Source organism: Galeopterus variegatus, unplaced genomic scaffold (genome assembly GCF_000696425.1).
Source record: "Galeopterus variegatus unplaced genomic scaffold, G_variegatus-3.0.2 Scaffold811, whole genome shotgun sequence".
Classification (NCBI taxonomy): Eukaryota; Metazoa; Chordata; class Mammalia; order Dermoptera; family Cynocephalidae; genus Galeopterus; species Galeopterus variegatus.
In genome coordinates this window covers 100,703-117,997 of record NW_007726922.1, presented here as the reverse complement: position 1 = coordinate 117,997, position 17,295 = coordinate 100,703, and the positions used below count along the sequence as shown (strand labels likewise).

At 47.6% G+C, this 17,295-nt stretch overlaps 2 protein-coding genes across 2 annotated transcripts in view; one reads left to right on the top strand and one right to left on the bottom strand.

Moving 5' to 3' along the window:
• Positions 1-9,193, bottom strand: part of GRIN2A (glutamate receptor, ionotropic, N-methyl D-aspartate 2A) — a 379,180-nt gene extending 369,987 nt beyond the window's left edge. The window contains exon 1 of the mRNA XM_008572606.1: positions 8,735-9,193. Coding sequence (XP_008570828.1) covers positions 8,735-9,148 — 414 coding nt within the window. The 5' untranslated portion in view covers positions 9,149-9,193. The remainder of the gene's footprint in view (positions 1-8,734) is intronic.
• A 1,549-nt stretch (positions 9,194-10,742) lies between these two features.
• Positions 10,743-17,295, top strand: part of LOC103590388 — a 37,207-nt gene continuing 30,654 nt past the window's right edge. Inside the window, 2 exon segments of the mRNA XM_008572607.1 lie at positions 10,743-11,217; positions 11,802-12,355. Coding sequence (XP_008570829.1) covers positions 10,743-11,217; positions 11,802-12,355 — 1,029 coding nt within the window.

Here is a 17,295-nt window from a genome sequence, read left to right as displayed (position 1 = left end):
TTTTAAAAAAAAAAAAAAAAAAAAAAAAAAAAAAAAAAAAAAAAAAAAAAAAAAAAAAAGAATCTGCTAAGCTTCTGGTCAATGCAAATCAAACAAATAAATAAATAAATAAAAACCCTGTAGTTAGCTACCACAATCTCAAATGCTTATAGAGACCACAAAGTTAACATACATGTGTGAATGTGGCTAGATGTGAGATAACAGAGTGGGGAGGGCTGTCGCAAACTTGAAAATGCATGCCTTGTCCAAAGACATTAAAATTCAAGCATTTTAAAATACCGTACTTACTGGTGAAACAAAATGCATCTATAAGCCAGATTCAGCATGCAGCCCATCAGTTCATGACCCTTGCAAAAATCACTCCCAAATGAGTTGCAAAGTCTCACACTCTCTTTCTGCAACAGTGCAAATTCTGTTCAAAACCATGGAAGATGTTGGTTAAAGGGTACAAACATAATATGAACAAGTTCTAGAGCCCTAATGTACAGCATGGTGATTATAGTTAATAAGAATGTGTTGTGTACTGGAAATTCACTGAGAGTAGATATTAAGTATTCCTACCACACACAAAAAAAGGTCAGATGTGAGGTGATGGATATGTTAATTGACTTGATTGTGGTAATCACTTCACAATGATATGTATATTAAAACATCACGTTGTACACCTTAAATATATACTATTTTTATTTATACCGATTATACCTCAATAAAGCTGGGGGGAGGGTGGATCTCTAGTGTAGTCTGTACAATGGGTCCATCATTTTAATCTAGAAAGACAGTTTTCAATTTTAATTCCATCATCCAACATCTTAATCATTTTAGTTAAGACAACCAAACTATTAAAGTCAAAAATCTGTCGTCTGTCTTGAATCCAAGCCCCAACCTTAAACTAACTGGTTTCACAATCACTAACTTGAAAGGATAATAAAATAACAGCAAAAGAATAAGAACCCAAAGTCTAAGGTTCTAGCTCTGAACAAACCACAGCAACTTTCTGAAACTTTATTTCCTCATCTGAAAAACAGGGATCCTTTAAACAAATATCTTTTGGGCTGACAGTTCTCCAGGCTACCTCTGAGTTATTAATCCTTGGCAGAGATCAAATGAGAAACTACATATGTCTACATATAAGCACTAAGCCCAGTGCAAACACATGCTCCAATTGGTGGAGTCATTTAGCACAAAAGACAATGAAATATTTTCTTCTCACAGTCACTTACACAATGACCACATTTAATCTTCAGTTTGCCAGCATAGAGCTCATAGCAAGTTCTAAGTAGGCAAAGGAAGTGTCTGGTTCTTCCAGTTGAGAAAATATAAATCATTTATTTTGTACCCTCCACTTCTGAGAGTTCTGTGGGATTCATTCCCAGTTTCTTACAGGGGATACCCTCATATCATCACATCACCCTTAGTCACTTTTTCTGGTTATTTAAAAGAACATGTACATTGGAGAAAAATAAGAACTATAAAATGTAGAAAACAATTGCATTCCTATAACAAGCATTTATTATGTATAAGTATTTTCTATTCATGATCTCATGTAATTCTCACAACTCTATGAAGAAGGTGCTGTTATTGTCCCCATTTTACAGATGAAGACATTGAGGCTCAGAGATATTAAGAACTTCCGCATGATCACCCAGCTGGTAAGTGGTAGAACCTGAATTTAAATGCAGGAAATCTAACTCAAGGTCCAACATATTAAACACTCAATAATGACACTCTTTAAAAGTTTGAAGCAGCCACCCAAAGACAACTGCTATTCACATTTTGGTATATTTCTTGCCAGTCTCTCCTGGAAGGCATATAAAATTTTCAGAGCTGAAAGGGGTCTTAGAGATAATATCATCCCAAAGCTCCATTTTGCATAAAAAGAACCAGAAGTTCAGAAAGGTGAAGGGCCTTTCCCAAGGTCACGCTGGTATTTAGAAATGGGATTAGGTCCTCCAACTCTTTTTCCAAGGTTTTCTGTGGTCTTCCAGCCCAAGTCTATTGGCAGTGGCTGCCTGGAGGACTGTGTTAAGAAAGGCCTATGGGCTCAAAAGAATGAAGTGTTACCAGAGATTAATGATGGTGGCAAAGAACCTAGCAGTATGGCCACATGCATGCCATGGATTCTCCACCTTTCCAAGGAGCAGTCCCTTGAAAAAAAGGAGTATGCCCAAGAAAGATCCTTTTAACATAGACTGGCTATTTTCTTCAGCATCTAGAGACCAGGGGTCTCAAACCCCAATACCTTCAGGGCCAAGTACATAACATAAATGAGTGAAGTGGGTGTGCTGGGAACTGGAGAAAGGAAGAGCATCTGCCTTGTCTAAGGATGGGGAATTGCAGAGGGGGGATTATTCATCCCTGTCAACTCTTGCCATGTGGTAAAGTGGGCCCTGTGTGGCCAGGACTTCTGATTTTTTCAAAGAAGCATGAAATTTGGATTTTGTTAAATGCAATCTCTCCCAATTTTAAAATGTTGGCAACTAATTCAAATTTGAAAGATAAAGGGTGGGGAATTCAGGACAAACACCAGTCAGTAGCCTTAACCCATCAGAGGCTACCAACTCCCTATTACAAACCCAAGATTCAATTCATATTTCTCCTCTCCACCCCACTCTCTCCCTTTTCCCCCATTCATTTTACCTGGAGTATTTTTCATCTGAGGCTACCAGAGGGAAGATAACCACCACTCCAAACCCACAAGACCACAGCTATCAAGGGGTACAGGTAGTTACCAACAACATTTGATGACAATTTGGAGAGTTAGTCATGCCTATTGGGATTCTGCCTATCCCTCTGTGATGACTTATGTGAGGAGGAGTCAATGATTGCATCTGACATGCCTCATCACAAAAGCTAAAGATAGGCCTCCCCACTCTCCCAGGAACTACCTGATGCCTCTATAGCATGAGCTGAGTGGGCTCCACCAACATTCTGATCAGCGTGTCTGCCCTTTCCATGAGCTTTCTGTGTTTAATGGGAAGGCCCGTCACTCACATCCAAACTCTGGAGCTGCCAGGTTACAGGAGTACCAACGTCCACCTCCTGCTGATGAGCTGTTCCTCAGCAGTGCTCCAAGGGCCTTTAGTATGTAACCCCCAATGTATGTTAATCCCCAGGATCTGTCCACTAGAGAGAAAAGGAGACTTGGCACACACCTATAAAATCAGTCGGCATTTAAAGAACAAACACAGCTTTGAATGCATTGAACCACCCTGTGATATTCGTCTGGAAGCCGCAGCAAGCTGGCATCAGAATCAATGACTTGATTCATTCAATCAACACACATTTACCAAGTAACAAATGCAAAAGGTAAGATCAGTGCAAGGTTCCAAAAAGGACACACCTGTGGATCAGAAATGTACCTTACTAAAGGTTAAAAAAAAAAAAAGAAAACGGGGAATCATTAGAAGAATGATGGCATAAACAGAACATTCTGCAGCCATTTAAAATCAAGTCTGAGAAGTCTATTTAATGATAAGGAAAATTCCAAGAATATATAATCAGGTTTTAAAAACATAAGAGCAGGATGTGAAATAAAACTGGGTCAAAATCAGAGTGAACATATTCAGTATCCTCTGTCTTCTATTCCTAAGACATCAATTTTATAGAGAAATCTTTATTTTAAAACTTACAAAGCATTGCTTGGAAATAAGAAAAGGGAGTCACAGATCGAAAATTGAGAGGACTTCCTAAAAACAAATGAATCAAAAGATGGGACTCTACAATTTCAAGTAGGCATTAAAGCCACATGATCCATGGGGGGATGGGTCCCCAGTGAGCCATGGCAGCAGAGGGTTGAATATCCACCCAGGGAAGAAGAGTTAGAATCGAACCCAGAATCATAGTGAGCTGTGGAAGGGGCTGGAACATCTGCATCCTCCATCAAGAGTCACAGCCAAAAAAGAGACCCATGTCTGTGTCAAGGAACCAAAATGAAGTCACCTATATGAGACTGGGACCCAAGCCTGTACCAACAGCTCTAGCTGAGCTGTTGACATGAGCTGGTTTAAAAGCACACACCCAGGGCTGGTGTGTGTGCTCAGATGGTTAGAGCGTGGTGCTGATAGCATCAAGGTCCAGGGTTCAATTCCTGTACTGGCCAGGAACCAAAAAACAAAAACAAAAACAAACAAACAAAAAAAACCCACACACCCTTATTGATATAAGCAGAAGAAATCATAAAATTGCCTTAAAAATAAATTTACATGTGGTTACTAGAGGTGGGGAAGGGGGAAGGGAATGGGGGTTAGGGAGAAATTGGTTAATGGGCACAAAGAATGAATACATTTTGTAATAATGAATATACTAATTATCCTGATTTCATCATTACATATTGTAAGCAAGTATTGATAGTCAACTCTGTACCCCACAAATATGTATAATCAATTATGTTCCAATTAAAAACAAAAAAAGTTTACATAAATTAGATAGCATATGAAGACCTATTAACAGGCTCTACAAATGGAAGAATTCATAACTGAAGAAACAAAGAAGCTAGAGCAATTGGAGAAGGACTTTATAATGAGTATTTTTAAAAATCCTCAAAGGGACAAAGGAGAGATGTGCACACACAAACTGAGAAGAGATATTTATAAAACAAAAAACTGGGAGGTATGAAAATGGACCAATTACATATCTTGGAAATAAAGTGTATCATTGTTGAAATGAAAACTCAATGGACAGGAAAAATAATAAACCAGACACAAATGAAACAAGGTAGTTAACTGGGATATAGAATTGAAGAAACCTTCCCAAACACAGGACAGAGAGATAGAGAACTAAAAAAATTTTTTAATTGTTTTAAGAAACTATATATATACAGTATATATGTATGTATATACAGGACAGAATAGAGATAATGGCAGAGATAAAGACCCAACAGAGAGTGGCTGAGATTTTTCCAGAATTAAAGGAAAACGTGAGTCTTCTGACAAAGTCCCACAGAGTGCAAAGTACAATAAGCAAAAACAGGTATATTATATAATATAATCCTGAACTTGTAACTAAATAAACAGAGCTTAGAAGGAAATACACCAAAGTGTCAGCAGTGGCCTCCGCTGTTGATAGCATTTGGAGCAAGATTTTTATTCTCTTCTTTAAATTTTAATGTACTTTCTAAATGCTCTACAATGTAAAGACATTATTGTTATAAAATGTCTGTGGAGGAGGAGCATTTGTTATTTTAAATACACGTATACACATAAACACACTTTTCAAAAACTCTGCCCTCAAGGGACTTACACTCTAGTAGAAGAGATGAGGTCTGTATAGAAATAACACAAGGCAAAATCAAGCAGTAACTGCCACAAATAGATGTAGCTACAATCTGAGCCTTGCCGTTTCACTCCATGGAGCAGTTAGGAATAAGGGGAGAAAAGGATTGAAGAACTGAGATAAAAACATAAAGATCTAGTCCGTATGCTGAATTTACTAGGGACTCACTGCAGCCAGAGTGTATTTCATTGAACAGGGTCAAAATGACCAAACCAAGAAAAGATTAGAATTTTATCTACATGACACATTATTTTTCACCTCTAATTTAATTATGTTGCAAGACCACCCACTGATACAAGCAAAAATTAACACCTCCATTGTAAATTAACACCACAAAAATCTGCTGTGGAACACCATTTCAATCACTATAAGGTTCCAAGGGAGTAGGCTAAGGGAAAAATAAAAATGTGGTGTGTGCATGTGTGTGTTCATTTTAACTGATAATTAAATTAGCCACCATCCTTATCCATGGAGCGCTATCAAGTGGCCAATTTAGAAGTGTGTTCTGGGCAGCTTTACCAAATCAACATCATCTTAGGGGGAGGTTGAGACTTTGTGGTCATAACACCATTGGCACACCCAAATAAAGCAGAATTTTAGGCACCATCCCTTGGCTGCTTCATTGGAGCCAAATAAACCACACTCAGTGTTCAGCTCTAAAAGAAACAGGTGGCTAAGGCACAAGCCAACTAGATGTGTTACTAATGGAAGGAAGGGCTGTTCACATCTCAATCTCTTTCCTTTGAGCACATCCAGGTTTCTCAAAATACCACCCTTTAAACCAGCTCCTCTCAATATCACCTGCCCATCCCACACATGGGAGCCAACATATGCCCCAATTTTATCTCTGCTGACTTCTTTGATTCCCTGCCACCTTGCCTTATCTCCCTCCAGTTCCACCAGAATCACTGAGTGGGGACAACCTCTTCAAGACCAACTCTGAAGACCCCAACAACAATGGTCTGTAGCCAATTCTCTCCACCATTTTTGAGCCAATGGACTCTTTCATTCCCCTCCTCTCCAGCCCATCTTAAATCTCTCTCTAATCTTGACTTCTCTGGAAATGTCCTTTCTTATCTTCTTCTTGCCATTTCCTGATCCCTTTTTTCTTCCTTACTCTTAGGTGTGGTCACACTTTTGTCCACATCCCCGTAAAGCAGTTCATCCCATAAGAGAGAAAGATGCTTCCACCCTTACCCCATGGACCTCTCAAAACTCCTTTTCTAATGCACCTTTCAAGGGAGGAGCAATTGCTTGTCTAGTTGATAAGAGCCTGACATTCACTGGGTCAAGATTCACTAGTGGGCAGGGTCATTGCCTATCAAGGGGGTGCATGTCACTGAGCCCACTCTCTGTTCCTGCTTCTCTGCCTACAGTCAAGAGCCTGCGCCACACACCTGCCAGCTCAGAGTTAGAAGAAAAAGAGCTGGAAGCCTACTCAGATCTCCCAGCCTCACGCCTCCTTCTCCAATTCAACTTTTACCAGATTTCTCCATTGCATTGTGCTGAGTCTCCATGAATCCAAAAATTTCACTTTCAATATAGTTACTGCATTTTGTATGTTGCTCCTTTAGTCAAAACTTCAGGAGAGAGGAGGGTTCAGTGGTAAAATTTAGATCCCCAAATCACACCTCAAACCCCTGCTGGAAATGGCCCCTCTTCTCCTTCTTCATGCCTTCAGCAGATGGCTGGCCCCTTTTTATGCATAAGCCCTCCAGGCTCTGATTCGCTGCACCTCTCCATGGCTCAGTACTTCCTACAAAACAAAATTGATTCTCTGTCCCTCCTGAAAATGGGACAACAGTGCTAAAGGACGGGCTTGATTTGGTGGAATGTAAGATCACAGCTTAGGACCAGAAAACCAGATGTCTGCTTCCATTACCCACCACATGGTCTTGACCAAGTCTCTTAACTACCCTATGCTGCCATCACTTCATCTGAAAGTTACAGGCTGCTCTAGTAGACCCTAAGTGGGTAAGGCCCTTTCCAGTTTTGGAATCACCTACACGCTGATGGCAGAGCATGGCTACTCCCCACTTTCTTCATCCCAGAAAGGAGCCCCCCACAACTGAGAGGTGGCTGGAAAAACTCTCAGCCACACATAGGGATTCTGCTAGGCTGCAAACCATTTAAAATGAATGTTTAATAAGACACTGCATCAGTTGTACACTGCAGCTGAAAGTGCTGTAGCCCAGGAGACCTGAAAGAATTAATACAATTCCCACAGGAGCTGGTGGGAATTGCTGAGGCAGAGGCAGAATCTGATTTGATGAATACAAAAGTGCCTGGAGAGCGTCAAAAGGGAAAGTGTGGTAAGGAATGTCTGCTCGCTCCACTAGGATGTCTCCTGCTATCTAAGGAACACTCTCCAAGAAGGTGTTGGGGCTGGGGGACCACAGAACACGAGTACACTCACGCTTTCCTCTCCTTTTCATCCCCCAATTTTTCCCTGGGACTTAAGGGTGCAGAGCACCCACAACTCCAATCCTGCCCTTTTTTCTCATTCCTCACATTACTTCTCCCAACCTTCCTCCCTTCCTCCCTCCACTTCAGCGCAATTCCCAAACCAGGCCCTCCCAACGTCTCCCTCAAATCTTGGAATCTCTCTCTTCTCTTCTCCAAACCAATGCTCCCAGGCGGCCTACGAAAAGACCCTCCCTCTCATTTTAAACCAAGAGATTGAGACACACTTTTCTTCATTCTGAAACTCTTCGTCTTCAGCACCAAAACCCATCATCGGGGACCCAACTCCTCCATCTGAGCCCCTGCTCTGAAGTGTGAGACCCACACAGGGAACAGGTAAGGACGATTCCAGGCTCTCGGTGCCCTGGGTCTGGATTAGTCCCCTCCACTCACAGCCTCTCCCTGAAGCAACAAGTCTCTCCTGTGCGCCTCCAGCCCCGGGCTCCTCGACTGCCCATTTCTGTTCCTCTAACGGGCGAGAGTCTGGGGAAGTGTAACATTTCTCTGCCCTTCTGTGTTTTACCTAAAAACGTTGCATTTTATTTCATAACATACCTACATTGAATATTTTTCAAAATAGTTTCAGTCGCTTACCACGAGAGGGAAAAAATAGACATTTTCCCCCGCAAAACAATCAGGTAAAATTGATAGTATAGGAATGTGAGCCATACTGTCTCACGTGCTTCCAAGCTCGTCTCTGTGCACTACTTGGAAATCTCCAAACATTCTTATACCGCCTCCCCCCACCATTTTCTGTGTTTTCCGCGTTCTTCCCGGCACACCCAAGTGCCTCTGAGTACCCTACTTTCAGAACCAAGGCAAGAGGTATTTCCACTCAGTTCCGGGTTGGAGAGGCAGGACCCGCTTCTCACCAGGGCCAGTGGCCACGACCCCCCACTTCAGATCAAGACAGATGCTAAGGGCGCCTGAGGACCTGCGGTGGCTTCTGTATAGTTTGCGCGCTCTCAGGTCGCGGCAGCCCATCACCTCCGGGCCTTACCTTGTCAGCCATGATCATAGATGAGCCCCCGTGGATGCCCAAGATGGGGACGAAAGTCTGCGAGGAGATAAAATCCAGCATCTGGGCCACGGCCTCCTGGTCGGTGTCATCCCCAAACACGAGGCCATGAATGCGCGCCCCGGACATGAGGTCGCACACATGCGTGATGAGGCTCTTGGGGTCGGTGCGGTTCATCAGCAGCGCTACCACGTTCACGTCCAAGGGCAGCCCTGCCGCCTGCTCCGGGCCCCACAGGTTTCGAAGTTCGCGCTCCGTCACGTCGTGGCTGTGACCCAGTAGCACCGCTATGTTCAGCGCGGGGGGACCCTTCTCCGCCGCCGCGCCCTGCGCGGGACCGCGCCAGACCAGAAGGGCCGGCAGCACCAGCAGGGTCCAATAGCCCAGTCTGCCCATAGTCGCCACTTACGGTCCCTGCAAGGGGAAGAGTGACAGGCAGAGCCGCGGTGACCAAGGGGTCCAGAAAAAAGGGATTACCGACCCGGCTCCCTGTTCCAGGAGCCAGGTATGCAACCCATCCCGGCACGGGCTGCTGAAGTCACTGACTTCATTCCCCATCCTCGACGCCGTCCACATGCCTCGACCCATCTCCAACTCTGTCTACAACTCCAATCCGAGCTAATTCTCCGTCCCTGTCGCCAAGCCCATTCTCGCATCCAGCCTCCTTCTCATCCCCTGTCTCCAGCCGTTTCCCCATCCCCGACTCTGTCCACTTCCCGCACCGCACTCCCCAAGTTAGCTGCAGACCACAGCCCCTGAGCGTCCGTAGAGCCATGGACCCCACCCAGCTCGCAGGCGCACCGAGCAAGCCCTCTCTCCTCCCCTCTCCCGCCCGGGGTCTTGCGGACCAAGTTACCGACCCCGCCCCCTGCTCCGGAGGAGCGAACTACGGCCCAGCCCCGGCGTGCGGAGGCGGAGCCCAGACCCACATCACCGCTTCCGCGCTAAACTAGTTGGCTGACCCCGCCCCTGCGAACCCTCCGGGTGCACCCCAGACCTAGCTGCAGGCCACGCTCCTCTCCTGCAGGGTACACCCAAGCGCTTGGGAGTGAGGACACTCGCTATGGGCCCAGGCTCTGCGGTGTCTGGGGAAACTTGGGGTCCGCCCCACCTCGCGCGGAGGGCCCGCGACCCCAGGACCCGCCCCCTACACGCACGCGTGCACACACACGCGCGCACATATACGCACACCCTCTCACGCGCGCCGTGTGCAATGCAGAATTCCGGAGAGTAGGCGCATACCCCCGGCGGGCCAGCGCGTGGGAGCTGGCAAAGAACGTGCGTGGGGGGAAAGGTAGGCTCCCAAGAAGCTCTCAGACGGACGTGGACTGTACAGCCCCTCCCCAGCCTTTCCACTGCGGGACCTGCTGCCAAGTCTTAGGTGCACGTGGGCAGTGGGCTGCACACGCTCACAGACACGCGCGCTTTTGTGCGCACAGCCGCAAGCCGCCTCAGCAGTGCCCACTGCTAGCCGGAGTCCTCACACGTCCTCAGGCGGTGCACACACATGGACCGCGCCAGGTGCACAGCCGCGCGTGCCTGCAAATACCAGGAGAGTCGTGCACGCGTGCACAGGCGCGCGCCCCTCGGGCCGGGCGCTGCGGGAGCCGGGGGAAGTTGGGGCAAACTCGCACCGGCCCCGTGTTCTTCGGGTGAGCACCGCGGAGCCGCAGCGCCCCCTAGTGCCCCTCCCGCGCCTCGCTAGTGGGCTCCCTCTCCCGCTCTCTCTCTCCTTGATCCCCGGGCCGGGAGCTGCGGGAGCCGGGGGAAGTTGGGGCAAACTCGCACCGGCCCCGTGTTCTTCGGGTGAGCACCGCGGAGCCGCAGCGCCCCCTAGTGCCCCTCCCGCGCCTCGCTAGTGGGCTCCCTCTCCCGCTCTCTCTCTCCTTGATCCCTCTCCCGCTCTCCCTCCGGTCGAGTCTTCCTCCTCCCGGGCCCAACGAGCCCAGATCTCCCTCTGGGACGTACCTGTAGCCGGAGAAGGTCGAGGATGCAGTGGGGCGCGCTGCGCGCACGAGCATCTCGGCCGCCTCAGCAGCCACCGGGTTTAGCGGGTTCCCGCATGCTGCGGCCCCCGCGCGCTCCCCTGGCTGTCCCGCGCTGTCCGCATCGCCCCCACGGGGGGCGGCTATCCCAGCCGGAGGCTCTGCAGCAGGGCTCTACCGGGCGGAGGAGAGATGGAGAGGCAGGGTCAGCCCACCGGCGGGGGAAGGGAGGTGGGAAGAAGCTGCAGTCTGCAGTGCTCACACCCCGCTGTGTGCCCAGGAGGCTCGACCAAAGAGAAGGAGCTGAACCTCTGTGCCCAAGACGCCCCCAGTGCGGATCCTCAGACCCTGTGGCTGACAACGGGAGCTCTGCTCCGGGGCGCACAGCAGAATGGGAGCCCCAGGTTGTCCATCCACGAGAAGCTAACTGGAAACCACCACCCTCACCCCCTACCACCTCCCCGGCGCCGGCTGGGAGTTGTGCGACCAGAAAACGCTAAACGAGGGGGGTAGGGAGAGAAAGAGGAGGGATGGGGGCTGGGGGGCCGCTGGCTGAGTTTGTGACGAGCTGGCAGGAGGAGAGGGGGAGGACGCGGGCTGCCGTGGTCCCAGATCCCCGAGGGAGGCGCGATCATTCCCACGCGGCGACCTTCTTACGGTCCTGCCGCCCCCTCCTATTCCGGTCTTCCACTGTCCCCTTCCGAAGGGGACCTCCCAGGCCCCGCATGCCCCGCCAGCACTCACCGCAGCCTCTCTCCACATAGTTCTCAGCAGTGGCCGCTCCTGGTCATCTCCAGGGCTGATGGCTGCGGCCGCGACCCTCAGCGCTCACCGAGGCCCATGCTCCGACTAAGCCCTCGGCGCCTCTTTCCAAGAGCCGGAGCTCGGCTTCCTGCCCCACTCGGGACGACAGCTGTCCGGTGCTCCGAGCGCGCCCGAGCACTCTCTCCGCAGCCCAGCTCCGAGCTGGTGTGTGTGAGGGCGAGTGCGCGTGTGGGAGTGAGTGTGGGAGCGCGCGCGCGCGTGTGGCCGGGGATCCCCGCGGTCCCCGGCCGAATGAGCAGCGGGAGGGAGAAGCAGCTCCCTCCGGGCCCTTTACTGCGGGGCCAGCTCCGCGCCGGGCGTTCGGCTCCCCACTTCCCGGCGGGACTCCGGAGAATGCCTGGCCACCCTGGCTCACAGCACTGGCAAAGCTGGGTTCCTGGGGCGTGCTTTTGCTGCGGTCGCCTCCGAGGAAGAGGAGAAGGAAGGCAGGGGCGTCCCCCACACCAACTTAGAGACTTGTTCTCAGCCCCCGGCGAGACGCAGCGGCCCCCGCACAAGCCGAAGAGGCTTGGATCCCCGGAGGGGAAAGCGTCTCCTGCCCGCAGCAGCCGTCCCCGGAGGCGGGCCGAGGCAGACCCCGCAGTCCCTCGGCGGCGGCGCGGAGCGAGGCCACCCGCTCCTGGGGCGCCGGATAGGTGACTGGCTGGCGACAGGGGCGCCTGTGGCTGCGGGCGCCGCTGTCCGTGGTGCTAGATCCACGCTCTCCGCCCGTTCCCGGGCGTCTGGTGAGGCTGAAGAATCAATTATTCAGATCTCAGCTACCGCTTCCTCCTCCCCCAGAGCCTCGCGCAGGGTACAGCAATCCCCCCTCCACGCACAGGCGCGCCGACACACACACACACGCGTGCACACATACATGCACGCACAGAGTCTGCTCCAGTGCTTCTCCCAGAGCCTCGCCACCCCCGTACGGGAACCCACTCCTCTGATCTCAGGGAGCCAGAATCCTAAAAGCAAAGACATTTACATCTCCCAGCTGCTTACTTGTTTTTCCTAAGTTGTGCTAAACAAAAGTCTCCCTGAGGTTGCCACTTGTAAGCAACCAGAAGGGGTGGGCCAGACAGCACGGATGGCCTGAGTGTGCGGGGCTGGCTGGCTGGGATTCTGGTAACTGGGCCTGAAAGTCATAGTCAGGTGAGGACCTTTGCCCCCTTTACACTCACCTGTGTCTCCAACAGCTCGTCTCTGCCTTTCTCCCCTCAAGTTCTGGAAGGAAAGTGGTCTTCTAAGAGGCTTCGCTATCACTGTTCTAATCCTTCCTCCTCCACTTAGTCTAATGTCACCTGCTATGGTCTAAATGTTTGTGTCCCCCAAAATTTATATGTAAAAATCCCAACCTGCAAGGTGATGGTATTAGGAGATGGGGCTTTTAGGAGGTGACTAGGTCATGAGGGCCAAATGGGATTAGTGTCCTTATTAAAGACACCCCAGAGCACTAGGTAGCCTCTTCCACCGTTTGAAGACAGCCAGGAGATGCAATCTATGAGTCAAAACCCCAGACCTCACTGAACAGGAATTTGCTGGGCCTTGATCTTGAACTTCCCAGCCCCAAGGAAAATAAACTTCTGTTGTTTATAAGCTATACAGTTCATGGCGTTTTATGTGGCAGCCCAATCAAACTAACACATCACCTTTGGGCCATTATTTATCTTCCCTTATCAATTGCTAATCTGGAAAATGGGGGACAGTAAAAATACCTATTTCTTATGGCTATTTTGAAAAGGAGATAGCCTTGGTAAAGGAGTCATCAAGGCCTGGCATATAGTAGGTGCTCAATAAACATGAGGTCCTTTCAAAGTAGCCTGAAAAGGGGGACTACTTCCAGGAATGTGGACATGGCAGCTAAAATGGAGACAGGAAAGAGGCAGTTACTTGAGACCTATGGATCTATTATTGAGCTGGTTGTTTATGTTGAATCCCCGGGTTTTATTATCTAAAAGACAGAGAAAGGGTGGGGGAAATCCTGGAAGGTAAATGAAGATGGGGGATTGTGCAATATAAGGCAGAGGACAAGAAGGTGTTTCATTTCTCGAGGCTGTGGCTGGCCTAAACTGTATTACGTCCCTCCCTAGTGTGAAGATGATCATTCTTGGACTTTGGCACAGGTGCAGAACTCTAATTTGGGGACCTATGGGAAGTTAGACTGCTTTACTTAAATGAGGTATAAATTATATACAATAAAATGCATATCTTTTAAGTTTTCAGTTTAAGTTTTGATATCGTGTGCATCTGCATAGACCATCAAGTAAAATGAAGTACAAAATAGTCTTACCATGCCCAGAAAGTTCCCTTGTTAATCCCACTCCCCACACCAAGTAGAAATTACAGTTTTGAGTTCTAATGCCATATAATAGTTTTGCCTTTTTTTTTTTTTTTTTTTTTTTTTTTGAACTTCATATAAGTAGAATTCTACACGGTGTATTCTTTGGTGACTGGCTTTTTTCATTTAACCCGATCTCTGGAAGACTCATCCATGTTGCTCCATGTATCAACAGCTTTTTATTTTTAGCTGCTGAGTAGCCAGCTTTCTGTTGTATGAATAAGCCACACTTTGTGTATCCAGTCTCTTAGTATCTGTGGAGCTTTTTAAAATACAGATGCCTACGCCCACTTTAGATCTGCTCATCAGAATCTCCAGGGGTGGGGCTAAGCACTGACATTTGTTTTAAATCCATGGACACTTTTTATGATGCCTCTACACTTTCCATTCTTGTGTATCAATGCTGACCATGAAATCGATTAGTCCTTGATGAAAACTATTGGTATGAAGCGTTTGACATTATCTGTGACCAGACTTGTAGAAAGGTAGATCAAATAGGTGTAACCTCTTTTGAATAAAGAAAGAAGACAGCCCTTCGTTCTAAGGAATGGCCTGTCTCTGCAGATAAACACAGGCAGCTGGAGTTGCACTGGGGTGGACAACTCCCCAGTGTGGAGAACCATCTTTGATCGGGCAACTGGAACTTCACCACACATGCAGAGACTAACATGGTATGTATGGGATCACGACAGCTCTACCTCATGCTATGCTGCAAAGCGAAACCCACCAGCCAGCTTTGGATGCTGAGCAGGATTTTGCTACTTAAGAGTTTCAGATGGAAAACCTTCTTCACAGAAGAAGCTATATCAACAAAGACTATGTCCAAAAAAAAAAAAGGCAACACTGTTCTGCAGCCAGTTTTCCCAATTGGTTATATCACCAGTCACATTGTTAAAGCAACTGAAATAATCTAGTCTGGTCTTAAGGAACAACTTGTGTCAACTGTTTTCAGTCTAATTGATTTCTCTTTTAAGGTTCTACTAAAGAAATGACCGTAATGTTGCCACTTGCCTTTAAGCCTCTTAAAAATTGTTAAAGATGAACCACCATATCACGTCTACAGCAGAGAACTGAAATGAGCCAATCATTGATTATGCTTCTCTTTATGCCTCTATTGTCTAGGAAAATTAATAAAGAATTATAGCATTTTGAAGCTGAAAGACCTTTAAGACTGTCCTATCTGGTGTGTTTTCTGTTTTCAAGTATGTGGTAAACTGAGTCACTTTACAGTGAATTCTTATATTAAAGGATCTGAGAAGTCATGCAGTTAAAAATGCTTTTTTAATCCAGCAACCTTCCAAAATAAAGTGATCATGGAAGCCTATTTATTTCACATAATAGTGCTACCATCCTACAGAAATATTGAGGTGGGGTTTTTTTTTTAATGCTTTTTGAGAAATTATGACTTGGCTGAACACTTTTATTTTGCATATTTGGAAACTGAGGCTCAAATGGACTAATCAACTTTAGTGCTTTAGACAAGAGGTTAAAGGCAAAAATTGGAGTAGGATTCAGAACTTTTTTTTTTTTTTTCCTTTTTGTCTCTTTTTTTTTTCATGTCCGGCAACGGACCGCAACCCTCAGTGTCGCGCCTGTACCGGACAGGGACCGGCAACAGGATCGCAACCCTTGGTGCTGCACCCGCCCCTCGCTCAGCCAGTGAGCGGGAACCAGTCTGTATGTGGGATCTGAACCTTCGGCGGGAGTGCCGCCACGCTCCCAAGCGGCGCACTGTAGCAGTGCGCCACCGGGCCGGCCCCAGAACTTTTGATTTAAGTGCCTGCTGTGTAAAATGAAGTGTGTTTACAATCTGCAAGGTTATAGAGATTCCAAAGTAGCATGATGGAATACTGAGAGAAAAGATTAGAGCAAAAAATCAAGTAGGGTTGCTGAGTAACCTGAATGCCAGACTAGGCACTATTTTGTCACTGGTGATCACATCCATCATCCCTCCAAATTCTAGCCTGTGGGTTCTAACACTTAAGCATTTCCTACCCTATCTTAACCATGGTCCCAGCCTTCCTGACCTTGTCTTTATCTTGTGGTAGATTAACAGTGTTTACCTACCTTATGCCAAGGCAGACATTACTAATCAATTCTTGAACTATTACTCTCAAAATTTAGACAGGGCTTCACAAATTTGCTCAGTTCTGTGTTCTTGGTAGTCCCATCAATTGATTAGAGTTGGCCCCAAATTGCCATTCCCACCTTAGCAAGTTCATGTGGTTTCCTGATTTTAGCACAACTTGACTCTAATCACCTCTATTTTCTTTGTTTTCTCTCAGATCTTAACGTCTGCGTTACCGGCCTGGTAACCTTAAGGACTTTCTCGTCTTTAGACCTCAGTTTCTCCATTTGTAAAGGAAAGGTTTAGACTAGCCAGGATGACCTCAAAGCTGCCTTCCACATTGGACATTCTATGATTCTGTGACTTCTCCTGAAGGTCTGAACCCTGGGATCAACCAAGCTGCTAGTTAACCCTTCCATATTATCTTACCCAAAAGGCTTAAAATCCCTTCCTGCTCTCGTGACCCATTCATGTATCAATCGTTCTCATTAAAGGGCAAGGCTTTTCCTAAACAAGCCCACTGGTAGTCTTGAGAACTGAAATGAAGACAGCGGTAGAAAATTTCCTTCTTCATTGGTCTTTGCCCAGTGTTCTGTTATATATCAGACAGGAACCTACCAGACACCAAGGTGTTCTGCTGAGAAAATGACAGTGAACTGGGAGTAGGAAGTCCTGTATTCTACCACTTTGGGAAAATTAACTAACTTCTCCAGGCCTCAGTTTCTTCATCAGTGAAATGGGAGTAAAGTCACCCTCCCGCCCCCAGCACTGTAGTGAAGGTCGTATAGGGATGTGTCTTAGCAGAATGTACCTATTATTCCTCTGCATGGCAAGAAAGCTGGGAGACCCATCCACCCCCTCATCCCTCATTGGCTGAGGTTACTCCCCAGGCTTCCAGCCTATGCTCTACATGGAGAAATGCAGGAAGCCATCAGCATGCACGTGAATGTTCCATGAGTAACCTTTGGGGGGGCAAGGACATGTGAGTGGGGCACTGACCACACTGCTTGACAAACCAGAAGGACATGAACAGAGGGCAGACACCAAAGTGTGTGCGGCTAAGGGAAAGGGACAGAGGGAGAGAGATGGCTAGACCGCCATTATGAAATGGCCTGAGTCTTTTACTTCTTGGGCTTCAGAGAGGAGGAAGCAAAACATGTGTGTCATCTTTTAACAGTTGGTCACCTGCCCACATGACTCCATCAGCATCAACCAAATAAGCAACTCTTCCTCTAAGAGAAAGACAGCAGGGGCGCTCTTCCCTGTACCCACGCGGGCCATGCTCTGAACACAGAGGAAGCACCTGGGTGCTTCTTCACAGTCACCGTTGTAGGGCAGCTTCCAT